The sequence below is a fragment of the Bos javanicus genome, chromosome 12, assembly GCF_032452875.1.
Source record: "Bos javanicus breed banteng chromosome 12, ARS-OSU_banteng_1.0, whole genome shotgun sequence".
Taxonomy (NCBI): domain Eukaryota; kingdom Metazoa; phylum Chordata; class Mammalia; order Artiodactyla; family Bovidae; genus Bos; species Bos javanicus.
In genome coordinates, this window is record NC_083879.1 from 33,972,979 (window position 1) to 33,989,570 (window position 16,592).

At 48.2% G+C, this 16,592-nt stretch overlaps 1 protein-coding gene across 1 annotated transcript in view; it reads left to right on the plus strand.

Annotated features, from left to right (window-relative positions):
• The window catches only part of MTMR6 (myotubularin related protein 6), a 36,540-nt gene extending 20,772 nt beyond the window's left edge, over positions 1–15,768 (plus strand). Inside the window, exon 15 of the mRNA XM_061434938.1 lies at positions 15,604–15,768. Coding sequence (XP_061290922.1) covers positions 15,604–15,699 — 96 coding nt within the window. The 3' untranslated portion in view covers positions 15,700–15,768. The remainder of the gene's footprint in view (positions 1–15,603) is intronic.
• Positions 15,769–16,592: the final 824 nt, after the last annotated feature.

The window sequence follows — 16,592 nt, forward strand, 5'->3', positions numbered from 1 at the left end:
CAGTATTTTACTGCGCCCTTCTCAACGTCGATGGAAGGTGGTGTCCAGTGGGTGTGTCCCTTCGAGGGGCAGGGTCTTCCCTAGAGGCCAGTCTGCATGTAATCAGGAAGAAGAAAGTGCCTGACAGAAGAGTGTGACTTTATATGATGGTGTTTTGAGCAGGTTGGTTAGGGTAGAAGTAGCTTGGGGAATCTTCACTAAATAAAGATGGGTGGAAGGCCTTTTTTATTTTTCCAGTTTGTTTGGCGGGGTAACAGGGCAGGGGATAGTTAACCTCAAATTTTTTTTTTAAAGACCATTACTTTTTTGGGCAGTTTTAGGTTCACAGCAGAACTGGAGGGGAAGTCCAGAGTTCTTCTGTATTCCCTGTGCCCCACATGTGCACAGCTTCCTGCATCGTCAGCATCCCCGCCAGATGGCACATCTGTTAGAACTGATGAGACACACATCATAATGACCCCAAGTCTACAGTTTACCTTAGGGTTCATCTCAGTGTCATATCTTATGGATTTGGACAAATGTGTGTATTGACCTTTATAGTGTCACGCAGAGCAGTCTCACTGCCCTAAAAATCCTCTGTGCTCCGCCCATTCATCCCCGCCTCCCCCAACACTCAGCAACCACCCATCTTTTTACTGTCTCCATAGTGTCGCCGTTTCCAGAATGTCATACAGCAGGAGTCATACAGTGTGTAACCTTCCAGGTTGGTTACAGAGTTGCTCACTTAGTCATGTGCATATAAGGTTTTGTATTTTTTTTCCCCATGGCTTGGTAGCTCATTTCTTTTTAGCACTGAGTAATATTCCATCATCTGGATGGGCCACAGGTTATTTATCCATTCACCTACTGTAGAACATTTGGGTTGCTTTCCAAATTTCGGCAGTTAGGAGTAAAGCTGCTGTGAACATCTGCATCTGTATTCAGGCTTCTGTGCAGGTGAGAATTGAGGAGCGTGGCCGCTGGCTTATAAGGGAGGAGTGCGCCCAGTGTTGTAAGAACCCGCAGGTCAGTCTTCCAGAGAGGCTGTACTGCATCTGCATTCCCACCGGCAAGGATTTCTGCATTCTGCATGTGGGAATCTGCATTCCCACCAGCAACACTTGAGGCTTGCTGCCGCTTCACACCCTGCCCAGGACGTGGCGTCAGTGATGAGGACACTGGCCTTCCTGTAGTGGCCAGTGGTGTTTGCTTTTCTTCCCCTTGTGCTTTGGAATACTGGGGGTTTTCCAGCTGGCATCCCAAGTCAGACGAAATGCCTGCTGTCACCTGCAGCGCTCTGCAGAGCAGTTGCAGACTGTTAATGACATTGGTCCATTTTCATTCCCCAGGTTTGAGCTATATTGTTGGCTCTTCTGTGTAGTAATCCAGTTGGCATCAGCATATCTTCAATATGTACATTCTAAGTAAAATGTAGAATCTATTTTTAAAAACATGTCCCTTTACCTATAGGGAAGGGGCTTCCCAGGTGGCGCTAGTGGTAAAGAACCCGCCTGCCAAGGTAGGAGACATGAGAGATAATGTTTGATCCCTGGGTCAGGAAGATCCCTTGGAGGATGGCAAGGTAACCCACTCCAGTATTCTTGTCTGGAGAACCCATGGACAGAGGAGTCTTGCGGACTAGAGTCCACAGGGCCACAAAGAGTTGGACATGACTGAAGCAATTTAGCACACATGTGCATGTATGGGGAAAAAAATCTAAAAATGAGTGGATATATGTATATGTGTAACTGAATCACTTTGCTGTACAGCAGAAACTAACACAACATTGTAAATCAACTGTACTCCAATAAAAATTAAAAACAAAGCCAAAAGATAACTATAAGCTTTAAGAACCTATACTAGAAAAAAGCCTGTAATTTAGAATGACTGGTTATCTCAAAAAAGGTATATACTTTTCGCTGAACATCTTACAAAAAAACAAACCATGAATTTCTGCCATTTTTATAATGTTAATGCTACTCATCACTGAGCAAGTAGAATATCCTTCTGCACTACAACTTCCATAAAATGGGAATTTTATAGTGGAGTGTGTAACTAAAAGCCACTTTCAGAATCTAGTTTGTTGACTCTTAAAGTCTTGGCTTTGAGCTCCTGATTCAGCAAGTGTGGGTTGGGACTGTGGAGTTAAAAACATTTATATATCAATAAAGCATTTGTATTTTAAAATGTTTTGGAGATTCTGATGCGAAATGGTAGGAGAATCCCACTCTGAGGAGCACTGCCCTAAATCACCTACCCTGATCCTCAAGCAGTGTCTCTCATTACTGAAAGAAAAACTGAATCGCTCTTGTACAAAGAGCAGTAGATTGGGGAACATCTGAAACTTCCATGTGTGTGGCTGCATGGGTGAGAGTGAGAGCCCTTTGTTCTGAGCCACTGAGAGTTTGGGCTGTTTGTTACTGTAGATGACCTGGTCCTTCCGGAATGGTGAAACCACTGACACACCGAAGAAGGGAGCGATTCTGGCTCCATCTGAAGACCACTTCCTCGTCATCCCTAGATGGCCTTTTACTTAGGATGCTTGTACTCATGTCCAGTAACGGTTCAGGTGGTGCATTTCGCTGGAGCCCTTTTGTCTCAGCCTCAGACATTACCTGACCTTTGCCCCTTGGCATTGATGCTTTGAACCAGAGCAGGTGTGAAGTACCACTCTGCCCTCTGCACTTGTCCAACTCTTCCCCTGGGTGTAGTTCAGCTTGCTCCTCCGTTGGCTGTACCTCCTGTAAAGTAGGCACAAGGTGAGATTCAGATTAAGCAATTTAGGAAGGATGCTGTGCACTGCATATTGAATCCCTCTGGAGGGTATAGCATCAGACTGTCAGCCGTGCTGATGCTGAATTTGGTCACTTGGTTGATCTCTCCAACATAAAGGTGCATTTTCCCCCTCTGGATTTAGCAGATGCTCTGCAGGGTATGGATATCCTGTTCTCTAACAATTTACTCATTGATATTTGCCTGAATCAGTTATTTCATTGTATGATCACAAAACAGTGATTTATTATTTAATTTTTACCCAAATTTTGTATTTTATTTTTACCCAAACAGTTCAAAATGTGTGTATTTGTGTATGTATGTATATATATATATATATATATATATATAGATCTTAGGTGTGGTGAAGATATCATTGCACTGGGCTTGCCACATCATACATGCTTGATAGTCACACGTACCTGCTGTCTGGGGCAGCAAAACCATAACCAGTGGGGTCTTGGCCCAAGATCTGTTCCTCTGTTTACTTTCCCAAAGGTTCACAGATTAAATTGATCGTTTTCCTGCCCTCTGTTGTTAAATAATTACCCAACTGCAAGCTTGTACACAAGACATTTCCTGCAGATAGGTGTAAATCCTGGAGCCTTCAGTTTGTGCAATGATGCTGTCTTTAGAAATTATCAGACATCAGGCAGAAACTGACGCGCAGTCTTGGCATCTGAGGGGAAAGGAGGGCTGGGGCAGAGCCATAGCAGATGAGGCAGGGGGTTTGTGCAGGGTCTTAGGCTCGTGGGAGCCGGAGAGAGGGAGGGCTTCTGAGCAGTGGGTAGATGGAGAGAGAACTTGAGGGAGTCTGGCCTGCCTTCCTTCCACTCCTGTTCACGTGAGGTCTGTGGGAGGTGAGTCAGGCACACTGCTCGTCACCAGCTGCTCACGTACACCTCGGTCTTGTTCTGCGCGGCCCTTCCATCCCCCTTGTGTTCCATTCCCTGAAAAAAAAAAAACCACTTAACGTAACTAACGTAAGCCTCCTTAAAGTACAGGCAGAAATCAAACTTCAGTGGTTTTACAATTGAAGGGAGATGCATAAGTAGAGACCACGGAGGCAGATTGCACTTATGACTAGGAAGGAAACAAAATTCTTGTGTATATAACTTCCCCATTAGAAGGATGGAAGTATATTAAAGATCATTGCTTTTAAAACCCAAGCACACACAGCCTGTGGGGACGGAACAGAACAGGAAGAGCAGCTCCTAGGGCCCTTGGTCCTGGACCGCGAGCCTCTCAAATGACTGGGCGTCTTCCTCTTTTTATCCGCAGCTCAGGGCACATGGCCAGGCTCCCAGCAGTTGGACAGGAGAGCTTTATTGATTGGGTGGGTGGATATAGAGATATAGCCCCAGCCTTTTTAGGGTCATTTCTTTCTAGTTTCAGATGGCATTAAAAGGAATTAAACAGAATCATGTTAAAATATTGATGCATACCAAGAACGATACTTCTAATTTTCAACTAGGCTGTCATTTCCCCCATTTGCTAGGATGACTGTTTCTTAATATGCTTTCTCTTCCCTTCTTCATAATTCTAGCAGAGTATTTAATCTAAATATTTTAGTATCTTACAGAGCTTGGCAGTGAGTTAGGATTTTAAAATTTGAATATTAATACCAGCTAATGAGAATATAGGATCTTAGCAGGGATGTTTCAGCTCAGCTCCAAGCCCTTATGCCGTGTGGCAGCTTCCACTTGGCCTTGGAAGTGTGCTCCAAGGGCAGCCTCCTGGCAGCCACCTGGCAGCCTCAGGGCCAGGGCCACTGCTCCAGGAGGCAGGCCAGGTGGCTCTTCGCCAAATGGCTTCTGAAAATGGGCAACATTAATGAATGTTTACTGCCCCTCCTTTGCAGCTGCTGCAAAGCACTGTCCTCTGTATGAAGACCCTGTGTTTGGTGCTGTTTTCCTTGGCTGTCACCTGGAGTGCTTTAATCCAGTTTTCTGTTCTGCATGGTAATCATGTCTACTTACCCTACCCCCCAGTGCCTCTTCCAGAGAATTTGCAAGTTCTTGGGGATGTTGAACTAATACAGTTTATATCAGTTGCTCTCACAGGACTATATTTTAAAGGGTAGAATAAGAAAAGCGGAAAGCTGCAGTCTTCAGTGAAGACAAACAGTAGAGGGATGAATTTTCAGCTCTTTATATCTGCCGGGTCACCTCCTGATGGTGTGCCTTCCAGGTGTATTTTATTTGGGCAGGTTTCTGATTCCTCCCTGCTTGCACTTGAGTGATATTTGCATCAAATACTTAGCCAAATGGCTGATTCCTTAGATGACAAATCCATGCTGTCATTCAAGAAATACTTTGTGCATGGCCTACAAGTCTAACACTATTCAAGGCACTAAAAAAAACAAAAATAAGACATAGGAGTTCGTGCACTCAAGGGTAGATGGTAGGAGAGAGACGGGCATGTAATCAAGACAGTTGACAGGTGGAATTAGAGTTGTGTACATTATTCCTCCTATTTGTTACAGGAAGAAAGAAGGCGGGAGCCTTAGCTGGTTCTTTGTGGGTCTAACTGGGGGCCTGTGTGGCAGTCAGGAAGGCTCTACAGAAGTGGTGGTGAAGTTGAGTTTCAGATGAGTGGAGTCCACCAGGTGGTGGAGAAGAGGTGGGCGGATGAACCAACACAAGGGCTGGACAAGGGTGATGAGTGCAAGCGACACAGGTGCTCTGACACGGAGCCAGGGGCGGTGGGGAGATGTGGGGAGGGCAGTGGTGGCTGGAGCAGACAGCCTTTATCCTCTGCTCTGGTGGTGGGTGCTGTGGATCAGGGAATTTTACACGAGGAGGTGTGTAATCAGTGTATATTTTAGGAAGATGTTGGGAAGGAAGGGTGTGATTGGGCAGGTGTCAGACACTCCTGGTGCCTCCACACACACCCCTCTCCCACCTGGGAAGCATAGGATTTCACACCCTCACAGTGAAGGATGGGAGCCAGTGGGTCAGTGCCTCTCCTGGCCCCCTCATGGGTGGACAGTCCAGAGAGGCGACCTGCCTGGGCCTGAGGAGTAGGAGAGGCCCAGGGGGCCCCAGGAACTCACCCTTGTGCTGGCTTTGCTCTGCCCGCCTCCTTCCAGGCTCCCCCACTCTAGCGCATGTGTGCGTGCTAAGACGCTTCAGTCGTGTCCGACTCTTTGCAACCCCATGGACTGCAGCCCGCCACATTCCTCTGTCCATGGGATTCTGCAGGCAAGAATACTGGAGTGGGTTGCCGTGCCCTCCTCCAGGGGATCGTCATGACCCAGCGATTGAAACCAGGTTTCTTGCGTCTCCTGCCTTGGCAGGCGGATTCCTTACCGCTGAGTCACCAGGGAAATCCCTTCCCCCCACTCTTATGAGTACCTCCCAAAGCCACTTTCTACACCAGCTGCCCATCACGCCTCTTTCAGGGGGAAGGGAGGGGAGACCCAGGTTGGGATGGCAGGTCCCAACAAGGAAGCCTGTGCAGTAGCTCAGTGGCAATGACGAAGGACCCACACCAAACATTATTTCCAACAGTCAACCTCTCAGGTTCACAACTCACGGTTAACATGGTCAAAAAAACGAATGAGCGTCAGGTAGTCAAATACCTGATTATTTTGTAGATGAGAATAGGATTCTAGCATCTTGCATTCACTCTGTAGATTCTGTCTAAAATCAGCATGCTGTGGGGACTTGACATTGTGTGTGCGAGAGAAGCTTACTCCTGTAATGGAGAGTCGGTCACCAGAGAGCAGTCCCCAGAAAGCCAGTGACAAGGTTACAAGTGTCGTCTGGAGGCGTGCGGGTTCCAAGAGAAGGCTTTTAACGTCTGGATTCACTCTGGGTGGTGGAGTACAGTATTTTGACAGGGAAAACCTGCTTTTAGCCACCTCAAATATTTATGTCCTTGACTTCTCTCCAGCCTGCCTGTAGGGTGGGGGTACATTCAAAGAGGAGCCATGACCCACAGTGGAAAGCAGGGGCTGTGGATGGAGATCACTAAAAACGTGTGCTCAGTAGGAGGGAGGAGTCATGTCATGTTCAGTAAAAGCAGAAGCGAGTTTGTGAAGTAGTCTCCACTAGTTTTACAGTTACATCGGAGGGGAAAGTTATATTGGGTATTTCACATCAATGAAATTCAATTTCCAAGCATGTGAAGTGTTTTTTCCTGGTGGGAGATGAGGCCATAGCTTGGGGGTGGTTCTGCTTTGCTCAGGACTGGAGCGGGTACTGAATTTGCCTCCAAAGACCTGGGGATCCAGGGACCTTGCTGGCAACCCAGGATTCTCTCTCCTGGTAGTGGCTTTAGACTAGGGCGCAATTTATCTCACTTGTATTCCTGCATTCTCTGAAACAAGCACACACACACACACGCTGTGTTGATTGCTAAAAAAATTTTGAGAACTTTTAGGGCCTCCTTCCTATAAATCTCCAACCTTCCCTGCAGCCTCCTTCCTCCAGGTGATGGCCTGGCTTCTGTGTGTTCTGTGAGAACACACGCCATCCCAAAGCGCTTCCCCTCCCACAGCCTCCCCATTGCCACCTCCAACGGCCAGTTCTCTTTGCCCCCCATCTGTCTTCTTGGGGCCTTGGATGTGATTGGTCATCCTTCCTGCATGGAACTTTTCCTGCATGGCTCCCCTCGGCTCTGTGGCCTCATGTGTGGGGGTGGCCTTGCTGCCTTGTCCCAGCAGGGGTGTGCAGCCCTGGCTCTTCTGTCCCTGGCTTCTGGTTTAGAGTCTAACATGCATTTCCTGGCACTAAAGAGGTGAGCATCTATCTGGGATTTCCATTTAATTTGGGGTAGACTGTTGGTGTTCCATAGTGTAACCGAAAGTGGGATCCACTGCTCTCTGCTCAAAAGCCAAGAGAGAGGCCAGTTTGGTGGAAAGGAAAGTTTGCTTTATTTTGGATGCTGGCAACCCAGGAAGTGGGCGGGGAAGACTCCACAGGCAGCTCTGACAGTCATCTTGAAATTGATCATGGGTGGTCTGACCAGTGTCATCTTGATTGTTTTAAATATAGTCTTCAGTTCCAGGTTGTTTTTTTCCTATTTCCTTGGAGCTAGTTCTCAGAATTGTAGCAGCTTACGTCGTGACTTACGGTGTGGTCATCATGTAGCTAACTTCTTCCACCTGGTGGGGATTTCAGTCTCTATAAGACAGCTCACAGGACATGGCTCAGATTATCTATAGCCCTTGCTGCTACTGCTGCTAAGTCACTTCAGTCGTGTCCGACTCTGTGCGACCCCATAGATGGTAGCCCACCAGGCTCCCCCATCCCTGGGATTCTCCAGGCAAGAGTACTGGAGTGGGTTGCCATTTCCTTCTCCAGTGTGTGAAAGTGAAAAGTGAAAGTGAAGTCGCTCAGTCGTGTCCGACCCTTAGCGACCCCGTGGACTGCAGCCTACCAGGCTGCTCTATCCATGGGATTTTCCAGGCAAGAGTACTGGAGTGGGTTGCCATTGCCTTCTTCGATAGCCCTTGAGGGGGAACTAAAGATCCTTGAGCAGAGAATTCTGGCAGGCTACAGTCTATGGAGTCACAAGAGTCGGTCATGACTTAGCAAATAAACCACCACCACCACCACCACAACCACCACCACAGCCAACTGTGGACATGAGTTTGAGCTAGCTCTGGGAGTTGGTGATGGACAGGAAAGCCTGGTGTGGTGCCGTCCATGGGGTTGCAGAGAGTTGGACACAACTGAGTGACTGAACTGAACTGACCACCACCACTGACTAAACTATTATCACTTAGTCTTATTGGACTGTTTTCCCTTGTTTCTGCATTTCCTCACTTCTCTGATTAAACTTATTCTTTGGCTGAAGTTTTTTCACAAACGAAAGACAGGCAGAGGATGTGCGGGCAAGGACCACAGGGTCCTGCTCTGTTTCAGTAGGGTGGAAATTTCCCAAGCCTGGGGGCTTTCAGAAAGAACCACAGTTGTCCACGTTAGAGCTTGATATAGTGAAATTTGGGCCTTCCATGTTAACATCCCAACTGGCATGTCTGCTGAACTAAGGTTTTGCTACCTATCAGCTAATGGGATACATTGAAGTCTCTAAATGCTTTTGTTTTTAAAGAAAGCAACACACATATGAGCTAAGACTCAGCTAAGAGCAAAAGGAACAGAATGTCAAAAGAAATAAATAGAAAGCATTCACAGAGCCCAGAACACCACTGATGAATTATTGACAAGAGAACATCAGAAGAGTGAGTGCATCAGAAAAGCCAAGAGCTGTTTCCTAGATGAAAGCGATCAAGCAGGCAAACTTCCAGAATAACTACTTGGTAGGAGAAGAACTAAAACAAAATGAGAGGAGGGATGTGGTCACACCCTCATCTCCTGCCTGGACACCCACTCAATCCCAAGTGAGTCTCCCCGTGGCCACTCTGGTTCTCTGCCCCGACACCCCTACAGCAGCCATACTGCCTGTCTCGAGGTGTGCACGAGATTTCTGTCCAGCCATGCAGAGACTCCCCTGGCATCCTCCCATTGCCCTTAGCAGCCATCCAGTCTTCCAGTGATGCCCAAGAGGGCCTTCACCTGTGCCTGTCTCTGGCCTCCTTTCTCATCACCTGCCTGACTTTCCCTCCTGCCCTCTTTTTGTTCTTTAACTTGCCATGCTTTTTCTGGCTTTGGAGCCTTGGCAGTGCTGGCCCTAGGCCTTCGCAGGCCTGCCTCCCATGAAACCCGAGCTCCTCTGAGCACTGGGTACCAGGCAGCCACTCTTCTGTCCCCGTTATGCATCCCCCCTTTGTCATCTTCATGCCCCTGTCTATAGTCAGTTTGTTTACTTTGTCTATGGTTCCCCCACTGGGATGGAAGCTCTATTGGCATTTTCACAGCTGTATCACCAGCACCTAAACCAACACTAGGCACAGTGATTTTATACCTAAATGTGACATCTCCCTGCCAGACTCCTTGTGAATTGGATCTCTAAACTCTAAAAACACAATAGTTGTTGAAGGGAGGAACAAATAAGTATAGAGGAGTTTGAAAAGATTATAAAATACAATAAATGGAAAAAAATTTAACTGGATGAAATGGGAAACTTGAATAGATCAATAATTAAAAATTATCAAAATTTTTGTTAAAGATTTATTTTCCCCAAATTCCAGAATAGGAAACTGTAGACCAACCTCAGCTTCAAACACAGGTGAAAATCCTACATACAATACTAGCAAATTAAATGGAACAGCACATTTAAGGAATCATTTATTATGATCATGTAAAATTGACTATAAGAATACAAGAATAACTACACTAATATTAATATATTAATAAATCAAATGAATAACTCAAAAAGGAAAAGTTCATCTCATTAGAGGCTGAAGAGACTTGTGAAGTTCAAGGCTCTTGCCCTACTAAGAAAAAGCCTTAAAACACTAGAGATTTGAAAGTGCACATTTGTTCAGAATATGTAGCTTCATTAAACAGCAGCTGACTTCAATTTGAAACCTTAGAAGTATTTCCATCAATACTGGGGTTGAATCAAGGATGTCTGATATGGCTATCATTGCTCACCATTTCCTGGAATCTCTAGGCAATGCACTTAGATCAAGTGGAAATAAGATATATGATTACTTAAAAGGAGCAGAAAATCACAGACAGTATTGTTGACTACCTATGAAAACCCCAGATAATCAATTAAAGAAGCATTTCCTGATGAAGAATCAGTAAAGTGGTTGCATGCAAGATTACTAACAATTGAGAGCTTGCTTCTCCACCAGCCAGCTGCTGCATTTTTATCTTGTCCGAAACAAATTGTTTGTCATAATTCAGACGTGGGGCCAGAGCCTTCTTCATTAAGAAAATGTTACAGATCAAAGCTATGATTTTTCCAGTAGTCATGTACAGATATGAGAGTTGCACCATAAAGAAGGCTGAGTGCTGAAGAACTGATGCTTTCAAATGGTGGTGCTAAAGAAGACTCTTGAGAGTCCCTTGGACAGCAAGGAGATCAAACCAGTCAATCCTAAAGGAAATCAACCCTGAATATTCATTGGAAGGACTGATGCTGAAGCTCCAATACTTTGGCCACCTGATGCAAAGAGCAGACTCATTGAAAAGACCTCGAAGCTGGGAGAAATTGAAAGCAAAAGGAGAAAGGGGTGGCAGAGGATAAGATGGTTAGATAGCATCATCGACTCAATGGACATGAGTTTGAGCAAACTCTGGGAGGTAGTTAAGGACAGGGAAGCCTGGTATGCTTTGTGTCCATGGGGTTGCAAAGAGTTGAACACAACTTAGCAATTGAACAACAATTTTCCCACCCATGTGATTTTCCCTCTTCCTCATTCTGGGATGTGTACCTCACAACTCCAGCCAACAGGGCAGTTGGCAGGTTGGGGAAGTCACTCTGCTTGAAACTGATCTTAAAGGTAAGAGTCACTTTCTTTTGACCCCAATTTCCTCCCGTGTCATGAAAATTCATGAGGGAGAAGACAGAGCCCATAAACTTTCCCCTCATTCCAAGCAAGCCTCTTGTGCTCCTGAGCACACAGTGTTCTTGAATGACTGCACCTTCCAACGGCCCCCACTGGCCCACTGGGAATAAAATCTCAGCCCCTCACTGGGGACTAAAATCCCAGCCCCTCACTGGGGACTGGGGATGTAACCTCTTTCCTGCCATCAGTCCTCTTGTGTGCCACGAGCCAGAATGGGATAAAAGGAGCCTTTGTCTGCATTACGAATCCTTTCTTAGGAAGACAAAATCAAACCCACTGTCAAAACCGCAATACCACTTCTAGCGTTCCAGTGCTTGCTTGCTTAAGGAGGGGAGGGAAGAGGGGAGGGTGATGGGAAATTGAATTGCGGGGCACCGGAAGGAGGGCACTTTCACAGCACCCCGGCCTCGCCCCGCCCCCTTCTGTGGGAGGCCTGGGAACAGAGCTGCGGGTGTTCCTGCCTCAGCCTGGAGGACCAGGGCTTTCATTGTGCTGAGCTGGGTTTCCCACTGAGCTGCCAGTCAGATGAAGCAGGACTGGAAGTCCACAACCCTGTTGCCAAGGCCCAGAGAGCATGCGAGGACCATCTCCACGGAGAAACGGCCCTGGGAAAGTGCAGATCCCTCCCCCTCAGCATCACTCACATCATCTGCACCAGCACTTTTAGAGTTAAGGCTCTAAAATGTTTTTTTTAAAAAGTGAAAGTGTTAGTTGCTCAGTCATGTCCGACCCTTTGTGGCTCCATGGACTGTGGCCCGCCAGACTCCTCTGTCCATGGGATTCTCCAGGCAAGAATACTGGAGTGTTGTGCCATTTCCTCCTCCAGGGGATCTTCCTGACCCAGGGATCGAACCCAGGTCTCCTGCATTGTAGGCAGATTCTTTACCAGCTAAGCCACCAGGGAAGCCCTCTGAAATGTAAACCCTGGTTCAGCTCCTGCAACCTAGGATTTGCTGGTGCTGCTGTCAGGTAGCAGAGAGGAGCGGGGCCAACTGGTCACCCCTTCCTGGATGAGGACATTGCATTCAGACTCTTGGGCTGTCACTGCCAGTGCAATTCACAGTTCAGAGACACATTCAACTGGGATTCCCCAGGACAAAAGGCAGCATGATTGGAAACTCAAACTTTAAATTGAATCATAGTCTAGTTAATCTTTTATAATTAATTACTCCATGTACAGTCACCAATCATTTGAGCATCCTGAGTCCCAAATCTGAGCTAATTGGCATTTGGCGAAGTTGTTATCTGCATTTGATTCCATCTGTGTTGTCTTAACTGGTCTTGGAAATAACAGGGTCCAGATGTTGTTCCAGAGAAGGCAATGGCACCCCACTCCAGTACTCTTGACTGGAAAATCCCATGGACAGAGGAGCCTGGTGGGCTGCAGTCCTTGGGGTCGCTAAGAGTCAGACATGACTGAGTGACTTCACTTTCACGTTTCACTTTCATGCATTGGAGAAGGAAATGGCAACCCACACCAGTGTTCTTGCCTGGAGAATCCCAGGGACGGGGGAGCCTGGTGGGCTGCAGTCTACAGGGTCGCACAGTCAGACACAACTGAAGTGACTTAGCAGCAGCAGCAGGTGGTGTTCACCTTAGATTTTTTTTTTTTTTTTTGGTCTGTCTATTCCTTAGTTTTTGTTGTTTGTTTGTTTTGGCAATTTTGTTGTTGTTTGTCTTTGACCATGCCACGTGGTTTGTGGGATCTTAGTTCACCAAGCAGGGATTGAACCTGTGCCCCCTGCAGTGGAAGCAGGGAGTCTAATTTTTTAGGAAATGCCTGACTTTAGGATAACCTTAGCTTTACAGCAGAGATGCGGAGAGAATCCCAGACACTTTTCCCCATTTCCCCCATTGCTGGCATCTCACTGCAGCAGGCTTTGCCCCAGGAACCAATATTCGCATGTTACCACTAAGCTGCATTCCGTTCTCAGATTTCATCATTTTCTCCCTCAATGTTCTTCTCTGTTTCAGGACCCTATCCTAGGTTCCATTTAGGGGTCGTGTCCCTGTAACCTCCTCTGGCAATAGTTTCTCAGGCTTCCTTCCTCTCATGCTGCCTGCTGACGGGAATCCAGAAGGGCTTCACGAAAGAGGTCCCATCCAGGATCTTCATTTTACAGCATCCTTTTGATGGCAAGCAGATCACTCACCTCTCAGAGAGTGAAAATGACCCCAGCACCCTTGACTTGTCCCTGGTCGGCACCACCTCACATGATAAACCAGGAGATGTCGCCAGTGGTGGCTTAGATCTTTGTCTGCTGCTTCGTCTGCCAGACACCTTTTCTGTGAAGCCTGGTCCCCAGCCGCTGGTCCCCCATATGACCCCTTCCACTGTGGCATGAGGTCAGGACCTAGCTGTGCACTCGTACCCTGGGGACAGCCCACAGGCAGGTAGAAGCCTACATGGAACAAGGGGCTGGAGTGAGGACCCCTTAGAGGGTATGGGCACAATGCCTCTCCATCCATCCAGACAGGCCCTGTAAGTCCTCAGCTGTTCTGGGGGTGGCTCATCAGCCTCTCTGAGGGTCTCTGGAACCCCCGGGGAGGCTGCCCAGCACCAGTGCTGTCATTCGTCACCACCTGGAAGGACGGCGGGAAGAAAGCACAGTCTCTGAGGACTCAGCCTTCTGCCGAAGAGACTGAGCAGAGACCCGGGGGTAATGCTTCAGTGATCCCATCAGACTGGATTTACTGAGCTCAGGGAGAGTCCATCCTGCAGAGTGGGGCTCCTGGGGGAAGCAGCTGAGGGATGGAGACCTGAAGAGGAAGGGGGGTATTTGGGGTCCCCTGCCCAGGCCCTGTGTGCCCAAGACAGGTTCATCCAGACCGCAGCTCCAGGGGGCCGAACCCCAAACCATCCTATTTCATGCCCCCAGCACTTCTGTATCAGAGGATAGATGGGCTTCTGTATTTCCTGGTTATAAACTCCATCCTTAATCATCACTCTCACAGAAGGGTCTCATGGCTGCTCTCCAGATCAGCACAGAATAATGTGATGGATGGAGCTGCAGACCTGCTTCATGGGACACGGGGACGCTGTGCCTAATGAAGGAGATGAAACATTCATGACCCTCATGTTTCACTTCCAACCCAAAGCCTGGGGTATTTCATAAATGTTATTTTATATCAAAGCGTGTGGAATCACTGTCCCAGGAGCATTTGATCAGTCAGATATTTCCTCTCTGGAGCGGCTCTTGGGAGATCAGAGGCACGTGTGCAGCCGCACAGGACATGCACGCGTAATGGGGAGGCCAATGCCCTTCCTGGGCCGTTCTGCTGAGAACAGCCCAGGAAGGAAACCCCGAACCCTGCCCTGTTTCATCAGCACCAGTGATGTGTGCAAAAGGGTCCTCGATGGAATTTGAACAGACACATGACCTTTGTAGAGATCCAGTCCTCCCTGTGCTCTGGGGCACACAGAGATGTACAGATGTGACAGTTGGACCATAAAGAAAGCTGAGCACCGAAGAATTGATGCTTTTGAACTGTGGTGCTGGAGGAGACTCTTGAGAGTCCCTTGGACTGCAAGGAGATCAAACCAGTCAATCCTAAAGGAAATCAACCCTGAATATTGTTTGGAAGGACTGATGCTGAAGCTGAAACTCCGGTACCTTGGCCACCTGGTATGAAGAGCTGACTCATTTGAAAAGACCCTGATGCTAGAAAAGATTGAAGGCAGGAGAAGAAGGGGATGACAGAGGATGAGATGGTTGGATGGCGTCACCGACTCAATGGACATGAGTTTGAGCGAACTCCACGAGATGGTGAAGAACAGGGAAGCCTGGTGTGCTGTAGTCCATGAGGTTGCAAAGAGTCAGACATGACGGAGCAGCTGAATAACAGCAACAATCCTCCCCTTGCTCTGGGGCACACAGAGGTGCAATTTTCAGGGCCTCAAAAGGGAGAAAAAGGGAAAATCCTGGCATACATGTGGTATTTGGGTAAATGCTGGGGCTCACAGCAGAGCCTGCTGGGGCTCACAGCAGAGTCTGCTGAGGCTCACAGGCTCTTGCCCACCTCACAGATGAGGAAGCAGGGTCGGGGAGATGCTGGGGATTTGGACTGAGGCCTTGGGGTTGCTCTGTGGGAACCATGGCTCAGAGTTATCTCTGAGCAAAAACCAGAATAAACCCCCAAGACCGTCCGTGTAACTTCACCAGGAACCGTACTGCTCAGCATCTCCTTCCGTCTTTGGATCATCATAATCTTTGTTTGGATCATCACCCGTAGATGATGTGTGCAAGAAGTCCTGCTGTCACCTGATGTAAGGATCAGATACTCAGAGGGACCGGGCTCCCAGCTTAGAGCTGTGCCCCACTGTGTGGTGCCCATTTCCCGAGAGTGGGTGAGGCTGGCCAGGGGCAGCTGCTTCTGGCGTTTCCCAGCCACTCTCTAAAGGGGGCTGTTTTCTCCTCTTTCAGATCACTGCAGTGTCAGGGGACAGGCCAGGTGGACAGGCTGAGAGCACCCTGACGACACTTGGACAATCTGACGCCACCAGGCCGACATCCTGCTAGGTGTGACCCTCAGCCGCCAATCCTGTTTCCTCCTTTGTCCACCGAGGATGCATGTAAAGAGGATGCGTGTAAATCAGTAAACACACTCCAGGGCCCACATGCCCCGCCCCCCACCCTATTCGATGTTAGCTTTCAAGGCTTTTCCTGGGCTGAACATGTGACAAGCCTCAGTTACCCATCCTTTCAGGGGCCCTGGTCCCCAGTTTGTGACGGAGGAAGCTAGGTCTGGGGGCAGGGTTCACTGTCCAGGGTCAGCAGAGCTTCCCTCCTTCAGTTCTTGGGGTGCCCGGCACATGAGGGGTTCCCCAAAGGATAGTGGGAACCACTGTCTCTGTTGCCCTGTCTACCTGGAACCAGGAGACTCTCTGAGTGTGAGGGCCAACAGTTGCTAAAAGTAAGAAAAATCATTCTGGTGATTCTTATCTAAAAGCGTGCTCAGAGCCCATGCCCCAGGGCCTGGTCTGAAGGATGTGAGCGGGTCCAGAACCAGTGGGCCTCTGAGTGATGCCACATCCTGAGGAGTCACGTCAGGGAAGCCACCGAGCCTGGTGCTCAGGCTTCCATTTTGGCCTTGAGTCATGGAGCCAATTATCCTCAGAAGATCCTTCTCCTTAATGATTTAAAATGTAACCAGGAAACCGTGGCCCAGGCCCTCGATCTAGGAAGCCACTCACTCTTTCCTCGGAGCACATCTGGGAGCTGGCACACACATGTGTCCTCACCCCCCCACGTAGCTCTGCGGACACTCCATGACCAGCACTTGGCTCTTATAAAATACCTTCATGATCTTTCAGATTGAACGGCCAAACACATGGCCACCCTTGTCCAGAATGCAGCCTCATTCCAGCTGCCTGGGCCTTGGACACCCCACCCCCATCCGAGGGCACACAGAG